General features: G+C 40.6%; 1 protein-coding gene across 5 annotated transcripts; it reads right to left on the bottom strand.

Moving 5' to 3' along the window:
- Positions 1-494: 494 nt before the first annotated feature.
- On the bottom strand, positions 495-26,051 carry atosa (atos homolog A). 5 transcript variants are annotated; one of them, XM_067495320.1, is made up of 13 exons: positions 24,847-26,051; positions 11,523-11,651; positions 9,171-9,355; positions 8,413-8,609; positions 8,034-8,159; positions 5,660-7,493; positions 5,050-5,175; positions 4,196-4,284; positions 3,056-3,152; positions 2,759-2,917; positions 2,527-2,595; positions 1,941-2,140; positions 495-1,830 (listed from the first exon to the last, which is right to left on the bottom strand). In XM_067495320.1, exons 2-13 carry the CDS (start codon positions 11,608-11,610, stop codon positions 1,677-1,679), a joined length of 3,324 nt encoding a protein of 1,107 aa, XP_067351421.1. In that variant the 5' UTR covers positions 11,611-11,651; positions 24,847-26,051; the 3' UTR covers positions 495-1,676. The 5 variants fall into 5 exon arrangements, with proteins under 5 accessions (XP_067351421.1, XP_067351422.1, XP_067351420.1 ...); XM_067495321.1 differs by lacking the exon at positions 11,523-11,651; XM_067495319.1 differs by lacking the exon at positions 24,847-26,051 and having other exon boundaries at positions 11,523-15,005.

The following is a 26,051-nucleotide window of genomic DNA, read 5'->3' as shown; positions in this document are numbered from 1 at the left end:
AAACTTAAAATGTACTTTAAAAACCTTTAATATAGGGTGAACTCTTTTGTTGATCCCGTTTTTAATGATCCAATACAGAAAGAAATAGGAAGATCCTGTAATGTTTACTTTTACTAATAGAATTTAAAAGGTACTGAAGTCAAATTTCTGTGCATAGGCCAGTTCCTGCTATGCAGCAGAACAGGCCTCAACACATGTGATGGATCTTAGTCAGCTGCCCGATTATTAGGTCCAAATCACTAAAATGATTGCAGGCCTATATAGCGTCTTGCAAGACATCTGTCATGAGGGTGAGAATGTTCCATAGTGTTTTACACTGCTGATTAAACTGTTCACTTTGGTGTATTTAATTTGTGGTGCTTTATACTGAAATGATTTACCATCTGTCCACTCCAGTTGCGTCAGTGAGGTTAAACTAAATAAAAGACTAAATCCCTGTTTTTTGCACTGAATCAACAAGACACTTGGACAATGTTTAACTCAAGAGCAGAAAATAATTTGTCACACTCATGCTTTATTACTCTCATGTGCAAAGAGTGTAGATTATAGTTTACCAAGTCATAATTTACTCTCTTCTTCCTTATTTGAACTTTAAATTGATCTTGAATAATGGAGGTAGAGGGATGGTGGAACAATTACAAACAGAGACAGAGAGCAGATTTCAAGATTGCTTTAGAAGATATATATATTTTTTTAGATTTGAATAATATTGTCAAAAATACATACTATGATATACAGTTTGCACTACATCATCTTAGCATGACAGACATCACGAGTAGTAACTGAAATATTAATTTAAATATTAAATAATCTGATGGTAAGTAAACTGAACGTGAACATGTAAACACTAAACTAATGTTACTCTTTCTATTGCAACACTTCCAATAAAGTTGTTCTGTAACAGTACAAAAAGTATTAGAATATTACTATTTTCTCTTTCATTTCCAGTTATAATGAGGAAAAAAAAATCCACAGTGCACTTCTGATGTTCGAATGTGATGCTTTCAGGTGAACTGAGCTTGATTGCTTGTTCAACCTCTGTAGTAGTCCATGGTATGTGATAGTCTTTTGGACAAGGGGCTGGCGTTGCAGTACAGTCTGCCACTCGGTTCTTCTCCCTTATGCACACGCTCTGCTCTGAGCTCAGGAATCCCAGGGTCAAAGTTAAAGTTCACCTTCAGTCCAATCAATTAATCTTCAAGGCTTTAAAACACACTCTTTTAGCATTAAAATAAAAGAAGAAGTAAAAGTCCAATTAACTGAGTAAAGTTGCCTGAGCCTTTGAAAAAATTTGAGGGACGATCATCTTTTTTTTTAGAAAATCACTAGTCTCTACTCTCCTAAAAGACTGATGAAGGGAATAACACAACAGCATATCAAAGAATTACCTATCATCTGGTGGGGCCTTCTTAACCACGAGAATAGGATCTGAAACATATCCAACAACTATAAACTTTGACCCAGGCTCTCTGATTGAAAAGTCACCGCACTTAACAGGGACCATTTTGACCAGTCTCCCGGGCTCTTAGCTCCCCTATGTCAGTTCTGAATCACAGAAGGGATGAACCTCAAGATTCACAAGCCAGGTAAGTCGCATTGGCTGTTGTCTTTGAACCCATCCTCTTTTCAAATACTAGCTGTAGGCCACCAGGCTGGTGCTGAGGTGAGACTGACGCTCAGCAACGGGGAGAGAATGGTGGGTCAATAGGGGACTCTGTAAAGGATTGGAGCTCATAGGCAGCACCGCTGTCCACCTCCATGGACTTCCTGGAAAACAGCAGACGGATGTCCCTGTGGAGGTAGATCTTCCCAGACTTGGAGCTCTGGAACCTGGTTGGAAGAGAAGATAAAAAAAAGGGAGAGACAAAGAGAGGGGAGAATGAATAATTGAGGAGAAAAGTCAGTGTGGCTGGCTGAAGACAAAATGATGGTCATCTCACCTCAGATGAATGAGGTAGCGCAAAGTGCGTCCCTGTCCAAGGGTGAGGGGCTTTCTGCTGGTCATATTGTTTGTGTCACGGCGGACGGGGACAGAGAAGGTCCTCTGGCGTAGGAAGGTCTGGTGTCCAGCTGGCATGGCTCGTAGATCGTACATCACAACAAACATCTTTACCACCGTTTTGTTAGGGTTGAATAAGGTCTGAGTGGTACAACCAGAGAGCACGGCAGGATTTAGATGGCAAGTTCATTGTGACCTGAACTCATCAGATTTAAAAAATGGATGCAGACACAACAGCAACCTTAAGTGCTGGAAATGTTATGTAAAGTGAAAAATATATAAAAATAAAAATAAAACATAAACATTACATTTTTAGAATTATTTTGAATCTATAAGGAACAAGGTGACCTTCCCACTATAACCATTAGGGGTCTCCCCTCTCCTGTTGTCACTTGGTGTAATCTGCTCTTTGTTCTTAACCATTTGCCCACTACGATGCTGATATTGTAAAGATAGTAGGAAAATCCCATTGTTTCCAATGATGTAAATATATTCAAATATCTATTTTGTTAAAAAAGTCTCCTCACCACTTGAATGGTTCCTGATGGAGGTACACGGTAGCCTCTTTTTCCTATGGACTCCAGGTTTATTACACCCTGTGAGAAAATACAAGATAAAAAAAACAGGTTATACACACACTGAAGCTGTGACACAGACAAGGATAGTTGTGGATTCTGCTTTGAGCTTAAGGTTCAGTCACACAGTTAAAAAAAATAAAAATAAAAAATCAATGACTGATTGTTTAAATAATTATCTCACCATATATGGTGAAGGAGCGTTGTCATCTGAGACGCTGTAGAATGACACATCCACAGGCTGTGTCAGGTGACTGGGGCAGAAGGTCCCACTGGCTCCTACCTCAGCCGTGAAACCCTCTACAGTCCCTAAAGGCTCCAGACGGTAGTTCAGTACACACTCCTTCAGAAACGAGGTTCAAGTTGTAATTCTTTTTTTAATTGCAACCTGACACATCTTTGATTTTATCTTTGCCCTTTGAATTTTTTATCCAGGATAGACACTCAAATCTTTCAACTAGGGATAAGTTGTGAGTTATACCTCAAAGTTTCCCAGCAGACTAAGACTGGCAGGTGGAGCACTGGCACTGAATAGCTGCTGTGACTCATCAGTGTACCCCTCTCTCTTTGGACACACCCTGAGAGGTAAAACACACACATGCTTCATCAACTTGTTTTCATTTTCTGGTATCTAAAAGAGCACCTTAAGGTGTTTACATTCTAAGCATTCCTGGTATGTTTGGATAGACTTGTTTCCAGGGAGGTTTAATGACCTCAAACTGAATTTATGTTATGTGTATCAGTCATCTTGAAATGTTATGTTGTCATCTTAATTCTCTGATGGAATGAAAAGAACAATGCATTTTGTGCCTCTTCGTCACACATACCAACTTTTCACAGTTTTTAGTTTTTAATGATAAAAACTGATTAGATTAAAAAAAAAGGTCATAAATACGCCAGAATTTGTTCACCAGGCTGAAATACATTTTTAAACCTGGCTGCCAAACTCTCGGAACATCTGCTTTATCAAAAGTAGAAGTGAGGTACCACCCACATCTGCTGTCTGTGGGCAGTGCGACAAAGCTCTGTGTATGGAAAACGCGAGTTAGTTGTGTCTGCCATTTTGAGCTGAATGTGTGTGATTCTAATGCGAGTCACAGTACAGCAGAGCTTCAGCAGGTGGCAGCATGAGTGGAAAGCCAGAACAACACTATTGCATCTTATTGCTCAACACAAAGACATTACTTTTATGGTTTTACTTTTAGTTCTTACTTTTTATACTTCTATTAGAGAATATGTTAGAGAGTATATCAGAGATTATATTAAAGAAGACATAGCATTGAATCAACAGTGGGATATAAAAGTAAGAATTTATCTTTAGATACATTATAGCAATCAATTATTATAGAATTGTCTGTGTTTTTTAATTACACATAACCACAGCTGCATTGCTACAAATTGAGAAAACTTGTAGGTTTTAAAACCATTAATATTATGAGTAACTTGGTCCAGATGGTACCATAATCAACAGAGGATGTGGGAGGTAGCTGTAAAAACAAATAATTCTTTGTCTTTTTATTGTCTTTAAATCTGTTTTAAGCCTACCAAACTGCTCTGAGCCTACACATGTGGGCAAACTGAGTTACAATCTGGTAACTACCGCAAGTAAGAAAGTCCGTACCTTTTCCCAGATGCCCAAGGCAAACCCTTACAGGCAGCTAGAGAATTGTCCAGGTCAAAGTAGCCTGTTTGATTTTTCCTCTGAGGAACCTGCAGCAGACAAACAGAACATGAATAACCCAGAAGAACCGTGACACCTTAAAAGTTAGGGTCAGGAAGACCCTAGATTATTTTAAAAAAAAAATGTATGTGGCACAATCAATTTGAAATGTTTGGGATCACATGAGAGAAGTTTAAATAGTCATAAAGAGAAACAGAATTAAAAACAATAACATACAACTACATTTTGCAGAATTTAAGCCATGTGAATGTGAATGTACTCTGTGACCTTATGTGTTGGTGAGAATGTGAAAGGTCTGCATTTGTGAGCAGATTTTATTTTTTTTAATTTATGTGTATATGAGTGAGACTGATCAGAAGACACTGAACTGTGATGATTAGGAGTGTGCTAATCAGATAAAATAAGCACAGTGACTTGCTGTAGCTGATGAGACACAGATGAGTAACATGCCTTACCTATCTGTGTGTGTACATTAACCTTGTTAACTACTCAGTAGCCCAGCATCATTAAACAGCTGCCAGATATTTCAAAATCTCTTAATGACAAACACTGACAGAACTACTTACACTGGTGAAAGATGGCATAAAATAAAAGGGAGTGACGGTGGTGTTGTGATAAACAACTGCATGGATACAGACAATGACTACTAATTATGGCTAAGACAGTAAGTGTTCCCGTGAGTCTGTATGTGAAAGTGTCATCTTGACAAGTGCAGTAAAGCAGCAAGTGACAGCAGCTGTGAGCTTCACCATGAAAATGTATGGTCTATATGTGTGTGTCTGTGTGCTTCTTACAGGGCTGGAGAGCAGAGGCAGGCCAGTGCAGGGGTGGAAGGCCTTGGTTGCTGTGGCATCTAATGAGTGGCGATTGTGTTTTTTCCAACTGTTGCAGGGACGCAGAGGGGAGGGGCTGTGAGAACGCTGGAGCACAGAGATGAAGAGAAATTAACCCAGGGCATGCAAATAAAAACAGATATAGATTAACACTTATTCACCTCTTTCCTCACCATTTTATGTCGGTTCATAAATAACATTCTACCTACTAGCAGCTTTAAGACTCATTCATTAACAAATCCTAAACAGCAGCGGGCCCTAGCTAGGTATTGTGCCATAAAAGTGGTATTAATGTCTCATCTAAATTTACAGCAAGAACATTTTACTGAAATGGAAACTTGAAGAAATCAGCAGGTAACTTGAACATTTTGTGACAAACTTTTTATGGACGTATTCATTTACTTTATAAAATACTTGAAAAAAAGAATTTATTCTGTCTATCACAGCCTAATACTTGCCAAATGATTGTACGATTGTATGCTTATTGCCTCCATTTCCCAAGCATAGGACAAATGGGACAAGTGTACGTAACTAAATGGGCTATCACTGTAGTATTTGGACAGTCTCTTACCAGTACAGTCATGTCAGGACTGGAGGTGCTGGAGCATCCAGACTCAGAGGGTGCTTGGTTCTCATCCTGAAGGGCAGAGCCCTGGGCCTGCACACAGTTCTGCATCTGCACCTGGGATAGAGGTTTGCTGTGGTTGTGGCTTAGGTTACAGTTCATGGCTGGGCTGGTTTCATTGCAAGTCCAACTAAAAAACTGGGCATTGCTTGGATTGTTCTCGTGGACGGGAGAGGCAGAGGGCGTTTCATGGCTGCTGGGTGTCCTGACTCTGAGCTTTTCCTGTGGTGGGGGTCGTAAACGCTGACCAGCCTGGGTTTGGGACTGGCCTTTAAATAAGGGTTCTTCAAGTGTATAATGAGCACCATTTTGGGCCCCGGGAGAAAGGTATTCAGTCCCTGGATCCACTCGGAGCTTCTCTGTGCAAACGGATGCCTGTGTGGCAGCGCTGTGTTCGCTGCCTTTGTGAGGTTCATGGCTGGGTGTGTGGCCATTGGCGTACCCATTTGTGGCAGTGGGTGAGGCTTGTGGGATGTGTGTGGTGTGTGAGTATGTGCGCACCGTATGTGTGACTGTTGTCCTGTGAGTTTGATGCAGAGGGCTGCCGCTTCTGCTGTGCCTGGGGGACAGAGACGGGACAGACAGTCTCTCCTGGATAAGTCTAGTAATATCCTGCACTGCCTGGGCGATAAGAGAACTGTCTCTCTCACTTTCCACTCCTTTCACCCTCTCTCTGTTTTTGTCCTCCTCTCTGTCTCTTGCCTCAGTCATTTTAAGCTTTCTACAGGCTGCAGGTTTGGGGGAGGAGCTCTCCAGTTTGCTGAAGGAAGTGTCAGTTACGGGTGTGTTGAAGGGACTGGGCCACACACGTCCAACAGACTCATAAGGTGGTACCTCAGGCTCTTTGGTCTTATTGGCAGTTATGTCATCATTATTACTGCCCCACATGGCTTTGGGAGGTTCAGAAACAAAGAGACCGGGAGGGAGTGGTGGTGCTGTGGGGTCGCAGAAGTTAAGCCTCTGTGCAATGCGGGCAATAACTTCCTGTCTCTCCTGCAGCAAGGAGCCAATCAGGGGATTTGTTTCAGTTGCAGCAGGCCTTGGGGAAGGGCAGTTGGGTGGTTCAGCCAATGAAAAATTCTTCAAAGCTCTTAGGGGTTCAGGAATAGGGCTCTTTGATTTCTCACTGCTGTTGGTACCAGACCCATAGTCTTCTACTTGAAGGGGGTCAGCTGAACCATTAAGGGCCGAGTACAGCCACTTTCCTGCTTTGATTGTGGGAAGTGGAGATGGAGAGTGGGAGCGGGAGGCTGTGGGGGAGTTGGATGATCTGTGAAACAGTGGGGATCCCTGGCGTTGGGGGATGTTGACTTGAGGAAGCTCTCCATTCTGATACATGTGGTTTTCACCAGGGTCCTGGGTCTTCTTGCTGTAGGGAGGCGGCACAGCAGTGTGTGGAAGGGTATTAATAGGGATGTTATTGATGGGAAGATTAGGAGTGGGTAATCCATTGAGGAGAAGGCCAGACATGGAGTTGGCGTTCTTGCTGTACATGTTAGAGCTGTGAAGGAGGTTGCCTTTGTTAGGATCTTGGTTCGCTTTAAAGGTGGGTTGGCCACCATGGCTGCTGAAGTTTGGGTTGAGGGTGGGGGTCTTGCTGTAAAGTGGAGGCAGGCCGGTATGGATGCTGCAGGCTAGGGTGGGATAGGTGGGTTGTCGGGGGAGTGACTGGACACGAACCTGCAGTGCAACACTTTGTGACACGTTGGGCACGGGGAAAATGTGTTCTGAAGGCGGCTGGGAGAACTGCCACACCAACTCTTCATCAGCAGCACTGATCCTGTATGACAGACAGATTGAATAAGCACGATGTACAACACTATTATCATTATTTATCCAAAATTTTTAACTAGATTAAGGAAAACCACAACACAAATAAAAAACACTTTACACAGCATTTATTTATGATTAAAAAAAATATGCAGAGATCAAAATCTAATCTTGACAACCCAGGTTTTGTTCTTCACTTCAGAATGTTACAATGAAAAAAAAATATCTTCTTTACAAAGGGTAGAGCCTCCGGGACTGACACTTGATTGTCACTCCACTTACTGAAAAACCTGACATAATTTCTCTTAAAAATACATTGCTAATATTCACATATTTTTGCCACGTAAAAATATGTTGGATTGCATAATTGTCTTTGGATGAATTAATTTATTATTTGTCATTTGTTCCTTTATCTGGTTTTAAGTCATATTTATGCCAAAACAGAGAAAATTCTGCAAGGTTCCTGCAGCTTCATTAATCATGTCCAACAGCCTGAGTGAAAGGCCTTCAGCTCACTAGTGGGTCACAAGTCTTGAGTGTTATGTCTGACCTGTACAAGATGTTTCTGGGGACGATGCCATGGGAGGCACTGAGCCAGGCGCTGAGCTGGGAGAAGAAGACGTAAGAGCGGACTGCCAACAGCAGGGTCTTCTCCTCAATGAAACGATCCCCGCTTCTATTAAAAACACAGTTAAAGAGGTGGAAATGTGCCAGTATGTCAGGTTAAGGAGAAAACAGTTCAGGGTTATGAGTGTTCTCTGTTCTTACACACGTGTAGGAACAGAAAGTGTGAAAGTGGGACAATTTTGGCTAATTAACCCCCACAGTGCAAAACAATTATCGTTTTTTTTTCCTCCTAGTTTTATCTTTATTTTATTTCATATTATATTTTTATTTTAGCATTTTATAGATCAGCATGTGCATCTTACTGTCTTGGAACTGGCTGCAGGGTCCATCTTTCCAGCAGCAGAGCATCTTGTTTGATGACCGGATCACTGATAGGGTCACTCGGTGGGCACTCATCGCCATAGCAACAGTCTGGCAGGAGCATGACCTCTATCATGATGGGGATGCTGTTCCTCCAAAGCAGGATCACCTCAGAACGGGTTCGTCTTGCCTGTCGACACTGGATGGACAGACACACACACACACAGTTAGTGTTCATGTGTAATGTCGAGTTTTAGTGTAGATGAAACTAAAAAAAAAAGACATGTATATTAAGGGGGGGGGGGTCTGGAATATAAATGCATTTTCTTTTTTTAGGTAGCATCTTAATAGAATGTTTTAAATATTAAATATCTTTTCAGCTTAGAAAAAATACTGTATATAGGGTATTCTGTATTCCATGAGTTACACATACCTTAAAACAACATGCCTGCAGTAAATCCTAACATTTATTAAAAGCTTCAAAAAGGGATTAAACTTATAATTTCAGAGGCTGTAGTTGTGTGTTGTTGAGCTGCATTGCCTTTAAATGTTTCTAATACATTTTACAATAAGGGTTGGCTGTTCAGCTAAAGTTGTGTTGGAAACAGAGAAAAAGCAGAATTGTTACTAATAGCTTTATTCAAGAGAATGTCAAACGTGTGTCCCATTTTATAAGCAGGCCCCACTTAAACATCCCGTTGTTTACACTTTAGGAGAGGCTAAGACTGGCTGTGTACATAGATGTGTGCGCTAGTGCTACCTGAGGCAGTTTGTCGCTGCATTCATGCTTGTAAAGAGGTGGCATGGCTGACTGGGCTGGTGGACAGTGCAGCCCCTCAGTCCTGCCCTTCACAGAATATTCTGGTGTCCGTCCCTCTGTGATTAGCAAGGTCAGGAACACCAGGAACTCCTCTGCATCATACTCGAAAAACTCCTCTGTTGCATCTATACAGAGCACATAAACACAAGGTCAGCATACTCCTCAAAATCACTTCACAGTTTTTTGTTTTTTGTCCTTTTGGCTTATCCCGTGAGTTCAGGGTCGCCACAGCAGATCAGTGTCTGGATGTTGATTTGGCACGGTTTTTATGCCGGATGCCGTTTCTGACACAACCCTCCCCAACTGTGCAGCTAGAGATGGGAATGGGCTGTGAGACACTTCAACATATAGCTGGGACCAGCGACTGAACCACCGACCCTGTAGTCTGTGGACGACTGCCTTACCAACTGAGCTACAGCCACCTCCCCAAAAGAAAATGGCTAACAAATTAGAGTGAAGGAGCTGTCAAACTCCTAACTTGCATATCCTGTGACTGATACTTGGGAAATTCAATCAGAAAGCAGCCTGTGTTAGCACCCTAAGCAAGTGACAGCCTAAATGTCTTTGTTTAGATTTTTGCTTTACTTGAAATGGCCATTTATCTTTGGCTGGAAAAGCTTGGTTAGAGGAGGGGCATGGGGGAAGCCAGTAGATGACACAACTTTTCCAATTTGGCTGCTTCACATGCATATATTTAGACCCCGCATGTCAGCTGAGCTGAAGAGGGAAGGCACACATTGTCTGCTTGCTCTCTTATACAGTACACACACAAATATAGGCAATATTAACTGTGACATCATTCACACTCAGTGACAAACCACTCACAAACAAAAGTTCAACCCAATACATGAAGACAGTAGAGGATAGCAATGACACAATCATGCTGTATGGCCCAGTGCTCCACCAAATTTGCTAGGGTGGGGTTGAGCAGGGCTGGGAGCAGAGAGCGGGATTCTAACAACTTTACACTGTTGACAAAAAGGAAAAAAGAAGCAAAAAGACTACAGACAAAGAATATAGACAAGCTGGTTGTCACACTGAAATTATAACTCATGCTGAGCCACTATATGGTAGACAATCATTCACAATACCTGAATTTTTTATTTTTTATTTTTTTAAATGCTACTAAAATGTAGCAGTGGCTCATAGGTCGTTTCCTGTTACAACACAATTAACAAATTACTGCTCTGTTTATCTTGCAATTGAAGTTTTGATGTTGAGTTGGGTAAATTTAGCAAGAACTTGAAGAGCCCGTCTTAACGCTCCATCTCCTGTACTCCTCCAGAGAAAACTCTCAGAATCCCGTAGGAGGTCAGCTCATATACAGCAGAGTCACAGCTTTCTTTCATTATGGCCCAGAAGCAAACAGTGGTGGTGCTCAAGCCCTCCTTCTGCCCTCATTTAACAACAAATATTAGGTCACGATTATGTAGACATCCTTTCATGTTTTAATTATTAGAAGGATACCAGTGGCCATAAAGAGATAGGTACAAGAGCACATACATGCTGTCCTTATCCACCCAGCACAGGGTTAGCTAGAACAAAGTCTCTTTCAGCTGGCTCTGTAGGAGTGCTGCTGCTGCCGTATGTGTGTGGGGGTGTATGTCTGTGTGTGTGTGTGCATAGATCATAGTCAGCCAGCCAGTCACGCACATTCCTCTCAGGGAACTCCTCCTACATGCCTATGAGCTGCTGGTGCTTCTGCACGTGGAGAGAAGCGCAGTCCAACACAAAACATAAGAAAGCAGGGGAGGGGGTCTGTTAGCCAGCTCCAGGCAGAATAAGCACAGGGTGAAAAAGATGGAGAGGGAGGCTATATTCAGAGGCAACATCTTTTCTTTATAGGCTGGAATCAGAATGGCTTGAACAAAGGGACAAAGAGACCAAAAGTATTGGGATATATAATAGACGCGAGGGAGAACTATATGATAAAAGTCAACACTCAATGTTGAAAGGTCGATCAATTATTACATGATGAATGTACTGGATATAGTGATTTGGGGTTAGTGCATAATCCCAGTCCCAATTCTTAGTATGCATTGAAAAAAATCTGTTTTATTTTGGGGGTGGGAGGCAAAGGTGGTAGTGAAAAAGAGTCAAGGAATGAAACAAACCAACAAACAAAAAAAAAGAATCATGGACGGCAAAGGGAGGAGGGCAAAACCTAGAAACACATAAACAACACTTCCAAACATCCCAAGAGCATATATGACAAAAACAGCTATGTACACAAACAAAGCCATAAACACACTAAAAACATACAAAATACAAAGACAACAAAAACATACACACCCACATAAGTAATGCAGGACAAAGGACTAGTGATGGAGGCTTTGGTTAAACTGGCCCAGCCTGCGTACACATAGATGAGGACTGTCATTCTTTAGGGTGTTGTGCCTGAAAAGAACATTCCTATGAAGCCTGCACAAATAAGAGAGCACAAAGAAACACAGCCAAACAGACGCTGAGAGGTGATCAGGATGCAAAACACCACAGTTAAAAAAAAATAAAAAATAGAAACAGGAATTCTACACAAATATATTAAAAATAAACATTTAATAAAGAGCGGCACATTTACAGTGTCCAGAACACACAGATTTCCCTTTTTTTTTTCAACAACTTAAAATTATCTATGCATAAGTTTTCTTCAGGTACTTCAGCTTCATCTCACAGTACAAAGACATGAATGTTAGGTTAACTCTAAACCGCTTATGGATATGAATGTGAGTGAATGGTTGTTTGTCTCTGTATAAGCCCCACAGACAGACTGCAGACCTGTTCAGGGTACACCCTGCCTGTGGCCCACTGACAGCTGTGATTGTCTTCACCAACTCACAACCCTTTACAAGATAAAAGACTAAAATAATGGATGAATGGGGAGTACTTAGTGCTGCCACCTCACAGCTACAGCTGTGGGTTTGCAATGATAAGATAAGTCGTTACAGATAATGGATGGATGGAAAATAATCTAAACAAAATATTTGATTGTAATATCTTAGCCTAATGCCGTATGCTAAAATCAGCAGAGTAACACTTCTTATCCTGCCTTTAGTACAAGTTGTTAGTATTTGTAATTTTATGTAATAATCCACATTATTCACAGTTTTAAAGCATTACAACCAGGGTACAAATGTTAAACTCTGTCTTTTCCTTCCCCTCCTACTCCTCTATGACTAACTGGACTGTGACCACTTCATTCATGTCCTACCATCACCACATACAGATGGATGGGCAGGAATGAATGTCAAATCTTCATCTCACCAATTTATAAATGCACATGCATGTGAGAAAGTTTCCTTACCATCTCCAATTAGTTTTTGAATTTTTCCCTTTCTGTTCTGGTTTTGCAATTAATTACAGATATTCAACAGCAACTAGCAGTACTGCTCAATAAAGGTAAATGGAAATTATTTCAGTCAGGGAAAAATAATCAAGTGTAGGCCCAGTGTTTAAATAAGAGGCTTAACTGATATATCCTGCAGTTTATTCATCCAAACCTTAATATGTAACTCCTGATGAAACACTGATCTTACTCTCTGCCATATGTGTGGCCTCTATTCCATCTCCCAATAATGTGGGATGTGAATTATGTAACAGGTTGGATTTAAATTCAGGCATCTTATTATTAGACCTGTGACTGCATGCCACTAAGTGCAGCTGGAGTCCTGCCTACAGATCTGCTGGTTTGGCCTGTACACACACATGCACGCATGTTTGTGTGTGCTCACACACACACACACACACACACACACACACACACACACACACACACACACACACACACACACACACACACACACACACACACACACACACACACACACACACACACACACACACACACACACACACACACACACACACACACACACACACACACCTCAGCTGTCTCCATATCCTCAGGCCAAAAGATCAGTACAGTCATGTGGAATGGAAAAAGGCCTCCAGGACAAGAGTCAAGGACCAGGTTCCATAGGCAGAATGATCACACAGCGGTACACACCGTCACACACTTTGGTATGATTCATTATTACCCAGTGGTGGAGGAAGTACTCAAAAACTGTAAAAGTACACAAAAAATTGTGAAGTATAAGTACCCACCAACATGTGTACTTAAGTAAAAGTAAGTAGGTACATTATTTATTTTTTATTTAAAACATTAGAAGTAAAAGTACTTAAATTTGTTTTAGCTATATGATGTATTTTTTCAGCAGTTTTATTTCTAAACTACTTAACAACCCAACTAACAGGCACTGAAATTTCAAGTACAGAATAGTGACACAACCACATAAGGATACACAGAATTAAAGAGCCACATAAATCCCCTAACAAAGAGAAAATATGACTGTAAAAGTATGTGGTTATTTGGTAGCATTATTTTGTTATTTGCACCTTGTGTAATCCAAGTAAACACAGTGGATGATAGCTCATAAACTGTGCACTAGTGCATGTGGCTGCCCTAAAATAAAATAACAAAAAAATAAATAAATAAAAAAATGCCTCAGTCAATCAATCATATCAGCAGGCAGCTCTCTGTCAAAGTTCTCAGCGCAGGATAAACAACAACAAGAACTTGCTTTTCTCTGCTTTACATCTCCTTCTTTCGGCTTTTAAAGTCACATTTACCATGAATTCAGTGGCTTTATGTCTAAAAATAGACCCTTAGTCTGGAGCTTTTCACTTTAGCTGTGCAGTGAATGCAGATCTTGGTGGACAGGTCAAACTCAGCACAACACAGCAAAGAGTAAAATTACTGCATACAGGCTCACTTCAAGCACTGCTAATATGTCAAATAAGTCTTTTAAATCAGACGAAGGAAGTAGGAACTGACACTATGCATGCCTGTGCCTGGTTTAGTGAAAATATTACTGTCTCGTAGTGATTCGCTTTAATAGAAAATGAATGAAAAAAGTGGCAAATTATGAAATGTGAGTAAAAAGTATAGATATTTGCTCTTAGATGTAGTGGAATAAAAGTCAAAGTAAGCTTAATTAAAACTACTACAGTTACTTTCCACCACTGTCATTACCTATGATCTGTGTTGTATGTGCAATTACACAAAGCTAAATTCCTGTACACTTGTATTTCTCTCTGACAATAACATGAATAAATGTTTGTTGAATCACTGCGTAGTTGTGTTGTTTTAACAGCGAGACAGATGGGAAGATAGACACAAGGAGAGCAAGAGAGATACATAAAGTGACACACACACACACGCACACACACACAAAACACATTCAGATAAGCTGACCTAATAATCCGTGCACTGTGACCACAGTTACTGAGTAGCTTGGCCTCTTTATGTGGCAAAGTTCTTCTGTGCAAACATGAACATTCAGACACACGTACGATCCAGCTTATTTGAATGCTGTGCAAGTACCCATATGGCAAAAAAACACTCCCAACCTTCAATGCTCATCCAGTGCCACACACTATACATTTCATTTGTTTATGACCATGCTTTGTTCAAATGAAGTGGAGAGCACTGCCACTCTGTGCTCATCCATGATGCATGTGGTGGGAGCTAACAAAAGATAACAAAAACAAATAAAATAAAAACCAAAGATCAAAGTCTAAGCAGGGACACATCACTGATGAGCTCACCTGTAGCTGGACTGCTGCTTATCAAAAAGTTAGAGTTACACAAAGATATTATGAGATAATATACTGCAGGGCAGTAACCGGGGGAGACAAGAAATACTTCAGAGGAAGAGAGACAGAAGGTTTGAGAGAAACACATCACAGAGTAGTCAAAAGGGCAGATAGGATACACACAGTTAGTTTGAAGCCAGACAGGAAGTCACATAATTAACCATATATATCTATATCTATCTATCTATCTATCTATCTATCTATCTATCTATCTATATATCTATATATCTATATATATATATATATAGATAGATATATATATATCTATATATCTATCTATCTATATCTATATCTATATATATATCTATATATCTATATCTCTATCTCTCTCTCCCCCAAACCTGGGTACTCATGATGTATATGTATAGATTGTGGCGGGCACCTTTACATTAGTATTTTAAATATCTAAAAACATTTGAACTGATCAAATCAAGAAGGGGTTGTGAGGGTTTTCTAGATTTTTTTTAAATAAACCAAAGTGAATAACACATCATAAAAGACTAAAGCCCAAACTGCTCCAGCAAGATGAACTAAGAAATCAAAGTGGAGCAATTTCTTAATGAAAAACAACTTAGTCAAGACACTGGAGTGTATTTCAAATTTCTGAGACATCCTGTTTAAATTTCTGTGTTTAAAGCATTTTTAGGTCTTAATTTCACACAAATCAAGACTTTCATTTCATTTTAGCCCTCTGCTGGGAAGCTGTGTTAAGGGATTTCCCAGGCTGCCTCTGTGCAACAGTGGCAACAGTCTTCTGAGGTCTGTCTGCTTAATGCACAATGATAAAAAAGTTTAGTTTTGTTTAAATGACAACGTGACCTTGAAGTCCGGTTGGGGCTAGGTAGGTTTAGTACATGTAAACATCAGGGCAGTGCACTGACATTTAAACCTTTATGCAATTGTAGCCTAATTTTTACATGACAATGATTCTGTAATATAGATATTACCAGAGCTATACAATCAGTTGCAATAAGATAAAGTACTTCATATTTGTCAAAAACTGATAAGACTCGATATCACTCAAACTGTGCATGGGTGGAGTGAACAAATCAATATTTAAAATGACTTTTCGTGTTTTTTTTTTAAAGTACGACACAAATATGATATATTGCTTGGATGGTGCAACATATACGTCTCTCAAAAACAATGCAGCGTAATACTGTCTCCTGTGCTCAAAAAGATTACTGGAACAATAATTTTCTTTCATAAAGACAAAACTAATTTTATCAAGAGATGTGGAGCCCTAATAGAGCCCATGCACGCGCACACACACACACACACACACACACACACACACACACACACACACACACAGAGTTTGTGCATAAATACAGCAGGACTTCTATACAGGCTATATAGAAGCAGAAAGGGAGATTACACTGACAGTTCTTCCATGCTAAATCTCCTCACTGCAGCCCCCGGTGAGATAAATATAGACACAACTTGGTAGCTCTCATTTTCTTCTTTTCTCTCTCTCTGATTTCAAAGCTTCCTACAATCAAGTGTTTGATAACTTTGTGATGTGTCTGCCAGCAAAGCTCATGTTAAAATGGGCTAATGCAGTGAACGCCTGAAGTCATACACTATAAAATTATAAAAAATAATTGCAAGGCTGTGATAAAAATTCCAAAAGCCATAAGTTAGTTACTTTAATTCTGACAAACATGACATACTGTGCTCCTTTGATTTTTTGAAGAGCTAGCAGGCTAAACTAACTCTTTAATGTAGAGGTACCATCATTTTACCAAAGTATAGCTCAAACTACTCTTATTATTTCCAAACCCATGGATTTTGGAAACTGTCTGATGACTAATGTTTCTATCCCAAGTCTATAAAAGCACACAGGGAGTTTCAAAGTTTTCAAATGCAGTGGTAGCACAGAGGGTGGCAGATCTGAAGTGTCAGCAGTTCTCGCACCAGCATTTCTGCCACCAAAGGAATTATTTGCAATGTCATCTTTTCTGCTCCAAGGCCAGTTGTATAGTCTGAAGACTATATCTGAAGAATGCCTGGCTAATTTAACTGGATCTCCACCTAACTATCTGAAATTACAAGTGCTTTCTTAAATTTTCATTGCCAGCTCTTTTTGTTTGCTGCTATCCTATAATATTGTTTAGAGGAACTCTAACATTTAACTTTAGTACGGTTCAGTACTACAATTGTACTGTACCATACACTACAATTACATTTCTGGTCCAGGTAAACTTCAACACTGTTCACTGTTATAACCGAGGGTAACACAGCCAGTGTAATGCCGTTTACATTTTGTTGTTAAGTTAATGTTTATCCAAAAAAAAAAAAAAAAAAAAAGCTTTTGTCTAATGTTTAATTGCAGAAATAACTAATAAATAATAATGTTTGAGAAGTCTTGTTGTGTCAATATTTGTAGTCAACTGTCTATCAGTAGTGTTGTCATGACTACAAGCATATTTTGTATTCAACTTCCTATGTTGAAAACATGTAAGAGGAAGAGGTAAAGGTAGTCAATGTTGTATCTTGTTCAACCATTCTCACACCCCAATGGTGGTGGCTCCATACAGGGTGCTCACATGACCCACCGGTAGCAACTTGGGGTTCAGTGTCTTGCCCAAGGACACTTTGACACATATGCAGGAGGGATTGGGAATCGAACCACTGGTCCTGTGGTTTGTAGACAACTACCTAATTAACTGGGCTACAGCCCCCCCCTAAAAGAAAAGCGTCGTCTTTTGCTTAAGTTAATGATCGTTTTGATGATGATTATAATTGATCATGTTCATGAACACAAACTACTGCACAAGCAAACATTAGAGATATAGTATACTGGCTGTACTTTGACACAGTAGTAACCAACATGTTAACTGTACTGATAAATTCGAGCAAAACATCCACTTAGGCAACACACGTGTGGTGACATTCAGGGATTCATTTCTAGAGAAAGCAAAAACTGCAGCAGGATTTATGATACGATAAAGTGAGCAACCTGGTAACAATGCACAACAACTCTTCCTCTAAGTTTTCGTTATCAGGAGACTCCTGGGTGATCATTTCTGCCAGCAAATACCCCGTAATGCATTTTCCTGTGCTATTAGCTTTAGAGACTATCCCACATGGCTAAATCTCAAGTGATTTCCTTATGAATTAGAGAGAAGTGTAAAAACAATTTGACTAAAGCCATGCTTGTTTTGAGCTCTCAATCTAGCTGATTTCCCTGATATCTGTTGTTTACTGCCATTTATCATTTCCTTGACTTTCTACAAGAGGTGCTGATAGCAAAATAAGCATTAGCATCAGAGCCACCATATAAAAGTATGCATCACATTCTTAAATACATTTTATGTGTCCTGTCTGTATAGCTGTGTCTTGGGGGTGTCACACTTCCATCTTTTGTTTTCCCTGTTTCCAAACATTACTTGTAATAAAAGAATGATTTGTGGTTTAGCCATGTTTCCACTATGTTGCATAGCATGAATCACTCATTTCTTCCAGCTCACCTTTCCTGTTTTTGTCTATCCCATGTTACAAGATTCAAAAATACTGGAAAGTCTGGCAAGATATTGCCATGTTTTTGCCAAAAGGCTGCAAAGAATAGTTAAAGATCATTGGTGACAAAAAGCTGATCCAGGTTCAACTGGATGTGTTGATGAAAAGTTACTGTTAATTGACTAGATAAAGCGTATTTTAAATTCCACTATTAACTTGGCCTTCTAGATACCTCACCAATCAACTACTACTTATTACCAGAAACTGTTTTAGTCTAGGAGTGCATGGGAGTTTCCTCCCACTGGAGCTTGAACTATGGGCTGATGACGTGTGTGTTTGTGTCCCTCTCTGCAACACAAAGGGGCAGATTCACAGCACACATAGCAACAAGTCCTGATTGGCCAACGAGTGCCATTACAGTTCCAGCTGTGGAGAACCCTTATGCTGTTTTGTGAACTCAGCTGTATTAGTATCACACAGCAAACAAACACACATTTGACTGACATGCCACCTTTCCTTCTCTCACAAAACCATGTGGTAACTATTGGGAAGAAACTTTCCATCAAGAGACATGTGCACTTAAACAAAGCTCATGTCAGCTGATGTGAAGGGTGGGTTCTGCTCTTTGACCTGAAGTCATTTCACATTTCAGCAGCCACGTACCGCGTTTAACACAAAACCCTCTAAATTTTTGCTGAGTAAAGAAAAACAGAACGTTAACGCCGTTAAACAGGATAGAATGACGGTCAAGAGGCTTGGTGCGAGGACGATGGAAAGGGGCACAATTCCCTGACTTAATACTGAGGTCTGTTGTTGGCCCTGTAAGAGATAAGACAATGGAGAAAAGGTAAGGGAATAGTTGGGGTGAGTCTTAAATAACTTAATCTCACACTTTTCTTAATGAACAATGCCCCTTCTGCCTCTTCAACAAGCCTCCTAGGTGCCATCAATTACCAGAGACTGGAAGTGTGTGCTTTTGTGTAAAAGCCTTTAGAAGAATAGTTCCCAGTTTTTAGTTTATTATAACAAACCCAACTTTTGAATCATCTAGGATGACTTTTTGGCACCACGCCACAACAGCACACACTGTCAGGATGAGAACACACAGACAGATAAGAGGAGAGTCATGTGTGGTCCTGATTAAAGTGCTGCTTATGTAACACCCTCTGCAACCAAAGATGTGTGGTGTCTGGTAACAGAAAAGATCAAACTGCCAGCAATGCTTGCAGACTGTCGAACAACTTTATTGTAATATAATAAATTTTGGCCTCAAGGCTACAGGCTGAACCACGTTATTTTAAAATGTATATATTTTCAGTTTACATCTTTGCACCCCTGCACCATGACAACATGTGGGGTTACGCCAGAGGTTCTTTTGCTTTGATGTCTGTTAACGGACGATAAAACCTGAAGAGGATTCAACCATCTTCAGAGTCAATCCAGACTGTGTGGCAACGTAGCAGGAAATTACTGACAGCTAACAGAACAATGGCTTGACCTTATTTAAAAGAAAATTGGCCATTGAAACGGCTGAGAACATAACATTTTTTTATGTCGGGCTGATTAAGGATTGGTCATTTTCACTTATTGTATCTCTATGAAAAATATACATTTGCACTTTTACAGAAAATATCAGTAAAACACAAACAACTTTTAAACCAAAACTCGAAACAAAGCCAAGTCATCATTCATACCTGGCATTTAAAAAACGGCTGGGTCACATAAATAAACCTAGTATGAACTGGCAAATTAAAAAAAAAAGGATCTGTTTAGAGACGGTGAGAACTTCCTTTTTGTCTACATATTATGAAAGTATAGAGGTAGTAGTGTTGTTAAGTTCTGAGGTGTTACAGTAGTTGAAATATGTTAGGATTTTTTTTGATGAGACTCAAAGAGGAGGGACAAAAAGAGGAGGGGAGATGAGAGGAGAGGAAAATGGGATGTTTAAAAGAAGACCAGTGGAGCGAGGAGTGGGAATGTTAATTCACTACAAGGTCAAAGGAGAGAGGCAAAGAGAGAGAGACACAACATAGTCAGTACATGGCCTTTCCTCCTTACAGAATAACCATAATCTCTTGTCCCTTGATGTACTCCAATAAAAACACTGCTGAGATTAGCAAGAAGCTTTCGTTTTGGTTTTGACAAATAAATATATCAGACATAGTGGCGGATCAAAGAAATTCTCAAAACGCGAGGTGCCAGGCATAAGTGCTGCATAAGTTTTCCCCCTGTATTATTTGGTTTCTGCACAAGGCTTTAAGTCCTTCAGAATTTACAGCTTAACGCAGATCTAGTTATGTCACAACAAGGATAAATGCTGTAGTGGAAGAAGGGATGCACTACAATGGACACAAGGAATTAATTGGTCATGGTGATGAATTCGACTTTTTTTTATATATTGTACACACAACCCTGTCAAGCTTTCTTTAAAAAGCTAACATAATGAAGTAAATAATGGTTACTAGGGCCCACAAACAATTAACAGTAAACAAACTCTGAAGTCACTCAATAAGTGAAATACAGAAAATATTGATTTAAATTATTGTCCCCAGTACACCAACACCCCACCAAGAAAAACCACCAGGTCCAGATGGGTTTTCCTGTTCCTACGGAGCTGGCTGCTGGTTGGCTATGAGGAGCCACAGGGGCGAGAGGATGTGACGAACACAGAAGGAATGACATCACTGGCTCAGTAGCACCCTGGCAGCAAAAATAAAACCCATGCTGCTACTTTCTGTTTCAGCACTTGCTTTTATGTCTTTGTGTGCAAATAAGGGGGACACAGCTCACAGTTTGTGACCTTACTCATTAGAGGGTCTGATGTGCTAAATAAAACATTCCAGCATTACGCAAGAACTTTGCTGGACTGGGAACACTGGGTGCTCAATCCCATACAGGATGCCACCAAGGCTGTGCTACTTACAGTTAAACCTGTCACGACAGCATTGATTTACCCTGATTACTCCGGGGGCCAGGATAGCAACCAACAGCTGAATGCCTACCCGGTATTGGTATTCATTGCGAGAGGCAGCTGTGATTCCCGCTGTACAATGGGGGAGTCCAATATCCATTTTCAGTACAGCTGGGTCAGCAAAGAGCCATGGTGTTTTATTAAAAAGGCAAAACGGAGAAGCTCTCATGTTGACTTAAGATAGTTGACGAAATTACTGACTAATTGCAGAACTGTATGCCTGAACATCAAAATGTGAAAACTGTTTATGGCCATTACAAAGCATCACAGTTTTGAGGTTTTTACCTACAATCCTGATAAATAACTGTTAGTAATGTCACGCGAAAGGATGTATTTTGAATGTCACAAAAAGATAGTACTACCAATCTATACTAGCTGCGATTTAGCTTAAAGTGTTGAGAACAAAAAACAAAACAGGAGTCAAAGATAAAAAAAAAAAAGGAAAAAAGTACAGATAGACTATGCAAGACGAGTAAAACAAAGGAGAGAACCTGTTGTGGCTGCCTCATGCAATAGTGTGGGGTAAATCAAGTGCTGTATGGGACAACAGTGTATGTCACCCTGTGTCATCTGTGTCTCTTGTCAGTGAGAGTGTATACTCTGATGCTTTGGCATGTGTCTGGGACATCTCAGGACAGCTGTAATCTGGATGAGAGCAAAGCAGAAGGCAGACGGTGGACAGGTTTTGTGTGTGTGTGTGTGTTGGGAGAAGGGGAGTTATCACCTTGTTCAAGGAATAACATTTCCAAACAGGAAGCACCACCAAACAAACACATACTAAAATAACATTACAGAGCGAGAGTGAGCAGTGTTGAGGGGGCCTTTCCAACATAACCAACCCTGGGGTCATTTCCATATATGTTGTTTAAAGTCTGTCTGAAAGAGGGTGAGAATTTGGTTGAGGCCTTTAAGAGCAAAGCACTTGATCACTGTTCTTAGCTTTTAGCTTTTTTACCATGTGGCTATTTGCAATGTCCCTTCAGTGATTCTGTTGTAAAGAGAAACACAGTTGAGCAAAAACAGCCTATTTTTATTGAGTAAACAATTCCAGTGGGTCTTGAATCGAACTTTTACACGTGGAAACAACGCACTAAAATATAATTATGTTTTTAAGAAAACAGCTGAACCACACTTCAGTAAAGACAGCTTGAAATCTGATATGACAAGCTATGTTTTCTACATTCGGTTTTCCATAGTTGCTCTTTAAGGGACCTGTAAAAGGTGTCAGTTGAGCCACATTGTTCAACTGTACAGCGCTTGCCAAACTCACTCTTTCCTCACATGCAGACACACGCGTACACACCACCCACAGCTCAACTCACAAAAAACAACAAGAACAAAAAAAAAAACCAAGGGGGTCAGATGACTGTGGTTAGAGCCCTAAGCAGAACATAAGTGATCCTCAGCTCCCTTTATAACAAAACATAGTTTGAATGCCATAAACTTAATGGTTCAAAACAGAAAATGTGGACCTCAAAAGATTTTGACAATAATAAGATTTGACAATTTGAGTTAACGATAATACGTAATCCCTGGTTTTCACAATTATTAAAATACTAAAGCCATTGTTATAAAAGTTAAAAATAACTAAATTATTTAATTAAAAAGACAGACACACTAATTAAGCACAAATACAGATTACAGGTCATAATAAAACCAGACAATGAGATTAACAGCAGAAATATAACATGTTGATTAAATGTGTATATGACACATTAATGTAACATTTCTATCTGACTTTACACTTTATATTTAACAAGATAAGTGATCCAAAAACTGAAGGGCCTGATTTAGAATTATGTTTTCCTTACTCAGGGGAAGCGGGCAAACATTAATGTCAGGCCCTGATAATATCATAGATATATGGGATCTGTTTATTACGGACAACATTGACATAAACACTGATTCAGTATTTTTGGATTTTAGCATCCCAAACTCCCATAGCCCCCACTCAGGGTGCTGAAGATGGAATTAGAGCCAATATGTGGCATTCTGCAGCCTGATTCTATCAGGTCATCACCCACCCAAAACCTTGGATTGACTTAACACCCACCTGATCAGGGGGTCATAGCCTTAGAGACTTGTCACAGTGATGTTAATGTTAGTTGTGCATGTCCAGCTCTCTTCTACTCACATCACAAGGCTAGACTCTCGTAAGAACCCTAACTCTGCATTAAAGCTGAGAAACTGCCTGATCAATGCTTAACTTGACCTTGCTGTGAGTTCAGGCTACCAAGTAAACAGCTTTTCTCACTGCAGTCTCTTTCTCTAAGAGCAGAAAGAGCACAGAGGCAAGAGAAGAAAGGAATCTGGCTTATGAGTAACCTGGTATCATTGCCACAGGAGTGGTACAGTATGTTCTAAATAACAATGGGACAACAGTAACTGCTACTCAAAAAGGCAGCTACGGCTGTGGAGAAGCATCTGCTGGCACCTGTTTTCATGATTAGAACATGAAAGTAATAGATCTGGCCTGACATGGTGAGAATCCGTGAAGGGTGAAGAACAGAAGCACTGTAGTAGTGTGCTTCAGGCCAACACCTTTCAGTCTTTTATACTCATTAAAGCAGGCATACACACAGTATAGGATGGTCTCAAAATGAAAGCAATTATTCCAACCAATAGTACAACACATGATTGTAGTGTTGCTGTTTGCTATTAAAAACTGACCCAGCATGCAGTGCCATATTTTTAGGCTATAATTACATTGTGCAGTGTCAGTCAATGTGCCCTCTACTCTGGACAGTCACATCACACCGATGTCTGGGTGAGTGCTTCTATATAAAGGGCCCTGTAGGCAAAGCTATGGTTAAATGCCTAGGCCCATATAGGGCACGTTTATTTTGTTGTGGAGTCCCATTTCTGCCATATTGTGCTCTAAAGAAGAGCTCACTCAGGTCAGCCAGCAGCCTGACTGCTGTTTCCTAACATATGCAAACACACAGACTTTCTGGAACTGACAAGTAATCTCATCATGACTGAGAACAGTGGCCTTTCACTGGTTCCAAGTAGAATGCTATTGTTTTGATGAACAAATCAAGTCACCAGTTACCCTGCATGACTAAGAACTATTGCATCAATTATGCAAGTATTTAGCTTATAAAACGAGTCTTTTAAAACTCTGTTAATGTTAATTGTGTAAGGGCAGAGATTGGGGTATTGAGGTTCCCTTTACAAATGAATGCTAAATTAGCATTATCACATGGAAACAACCCAGGGTGCTCCCCCCCAGCCCCCCTACTAGAAAAGGTATTGTAGTTGGCTTGAGAGGGGTTTGCTGGTTAAATATTGGGGTAAAATAGAGAGCAACAGATATGCATTGTATGTACACATCCTCATTTACTCAGGTCAGACCGTGTTAATTTCATAACCAGTGACCAGGCTGACCAGCTGTTATGTAATTCCCTGGCTCGATTCTTCTCTCTCAGGAGAATGATCAGCCCATTAAAGCTTGACACGCACAGCTTGCCCACACATTAAGCATCAAGCCCACCTAGAGACGCCTCTGACTGTTTCTGACTCGCCACATACCTCGCTCGGGCTTCATGTTGTCCAGTGTCATCAGGTTGTCTTCTGGGTGTCTTCGCAGTCTCTTCTCAGTTTTCTCTTTTTCTATCACATACAGCCTTGACAGCAACACAACGGTGTCTGGGCCTCCAAAGCTTCTGGCTGAGAACTGCTGTATAAGCTAAGCAATATCAGCTGTGAAGCCTGTGTGTTGGTGCCAGCCGCCCCCTATCCAACAACAAAGCATTGCTTTGTTAGCATGCTACTGTATGCTTCCATCGAGTCGCACTGTAATCTCCAAATGACTAACACAAAGGCAGCTGATGCCTGATACAGTTAGCGTTAGGTAATGGAGTTGTCAATCGGCTTGCTATCGAGTAAACCAATCTGACAACTAGTATTTTAACTAGCAAGCTGGCTACTCTTACAGCCAGTCTGAAATTCCACCACCTGAGCCATGGTTACGTCGCGATGCATTTCTCTGTCTGCTCTCCAGTACCGCTGGTGCCTCACGACACTGTGCCAGAACGGTGGGCTTTGCTAACTCAACACTGTTAGCGATATAGCAAACTTGACCAAATAACCTTACTGTTACCGTGTGGTTACGCGTCCATTGGTCAATACGAACCTGCAAACAACCCAAACCCCAATGTAGCTCAGGTAGTTAGCCACAGCTCAGCTACAAACACCGATACCGATGACGGACGGTCTCGGTATTTTTTTCGCTACGAAGTGAGCATGTTCAGCGTATCATTCTTCTCACGAAACCTTAACCGATGATATCAAACGGCGATGGTCCACCTTCTGTCCATGCACAGCGATCGGACCGTCTCCATGTGGTTAACGCTAGAAACCCCACCTGTGCTGACCCCCTTTGTGATCTCGAACTAAAACTTTTCAAACCAACAACAACTAGCAAGACTCCGCTCCAACGTCTCGGTAACGACAGCAACGTTGCCCGCAGACGTTTTCGAAGTGTCTCTCGCTATTTTACCACCGACAGGCCAACTGACTACTTAAATTACAGGACTAGATCGATATAAATGTTATTGAAGCGGAATGCAGATGAACGGAAGAGTCCTCCTTGTCGTGATGCTCACGGTCTGCCTGCCCTCGTCACTTGCCTCCCTACTGCTTGTCAAAACAGATCAGTGCAGTTCCAGTCACGTGTCCCAACAACAGCCAAACTCGTCACTTCCCTCTCGACCAGCCTCGCTTGAACTCGCAGC

This window comes from Channa argus, chromosome 2, assembly GCF_033026475.1.
Source record: "Channa argus isolate prfri chromosome 2, Channa argus male v1.0, whole genome shotgun sequence".
Lineage (NCBI taxonomy): Eukaryota > Metazoa > Chordata > Actinopteri > Anabantiformes > Channidae > Channa > Channa argus.
This window is presented reverse-complemented; position numbering and strand designations above follow the sequence as displayed.

What these genes read in the sequence shown, in the direction of transcription:
- atosa (XM_067495320.1), bottom strand. Translation starts at nt 11,610, where the DNA reads ATGACAGTCCTCATCTATGTGTACGCAGGCTGGGCCAGTTTAACCAAA. An exon ending in CCCAGAAACATCTTGTACAG is followed by an intron (nt 7,494 to 8,033) that starts GTCAGACATAAC and finishes TCTGTCATACAG; the next exon opens with GATCAGTGCTGCTGATGAAG. An exon ending in CGCTACCTCATTCATCTGAG is followed by an intron (nt 1,831 to 1,940) that starts GTGAGATGACCA and finishes TCTTCCAACCAG; the next exon opens with GTTCCAGAGCTCCAAGTCTG.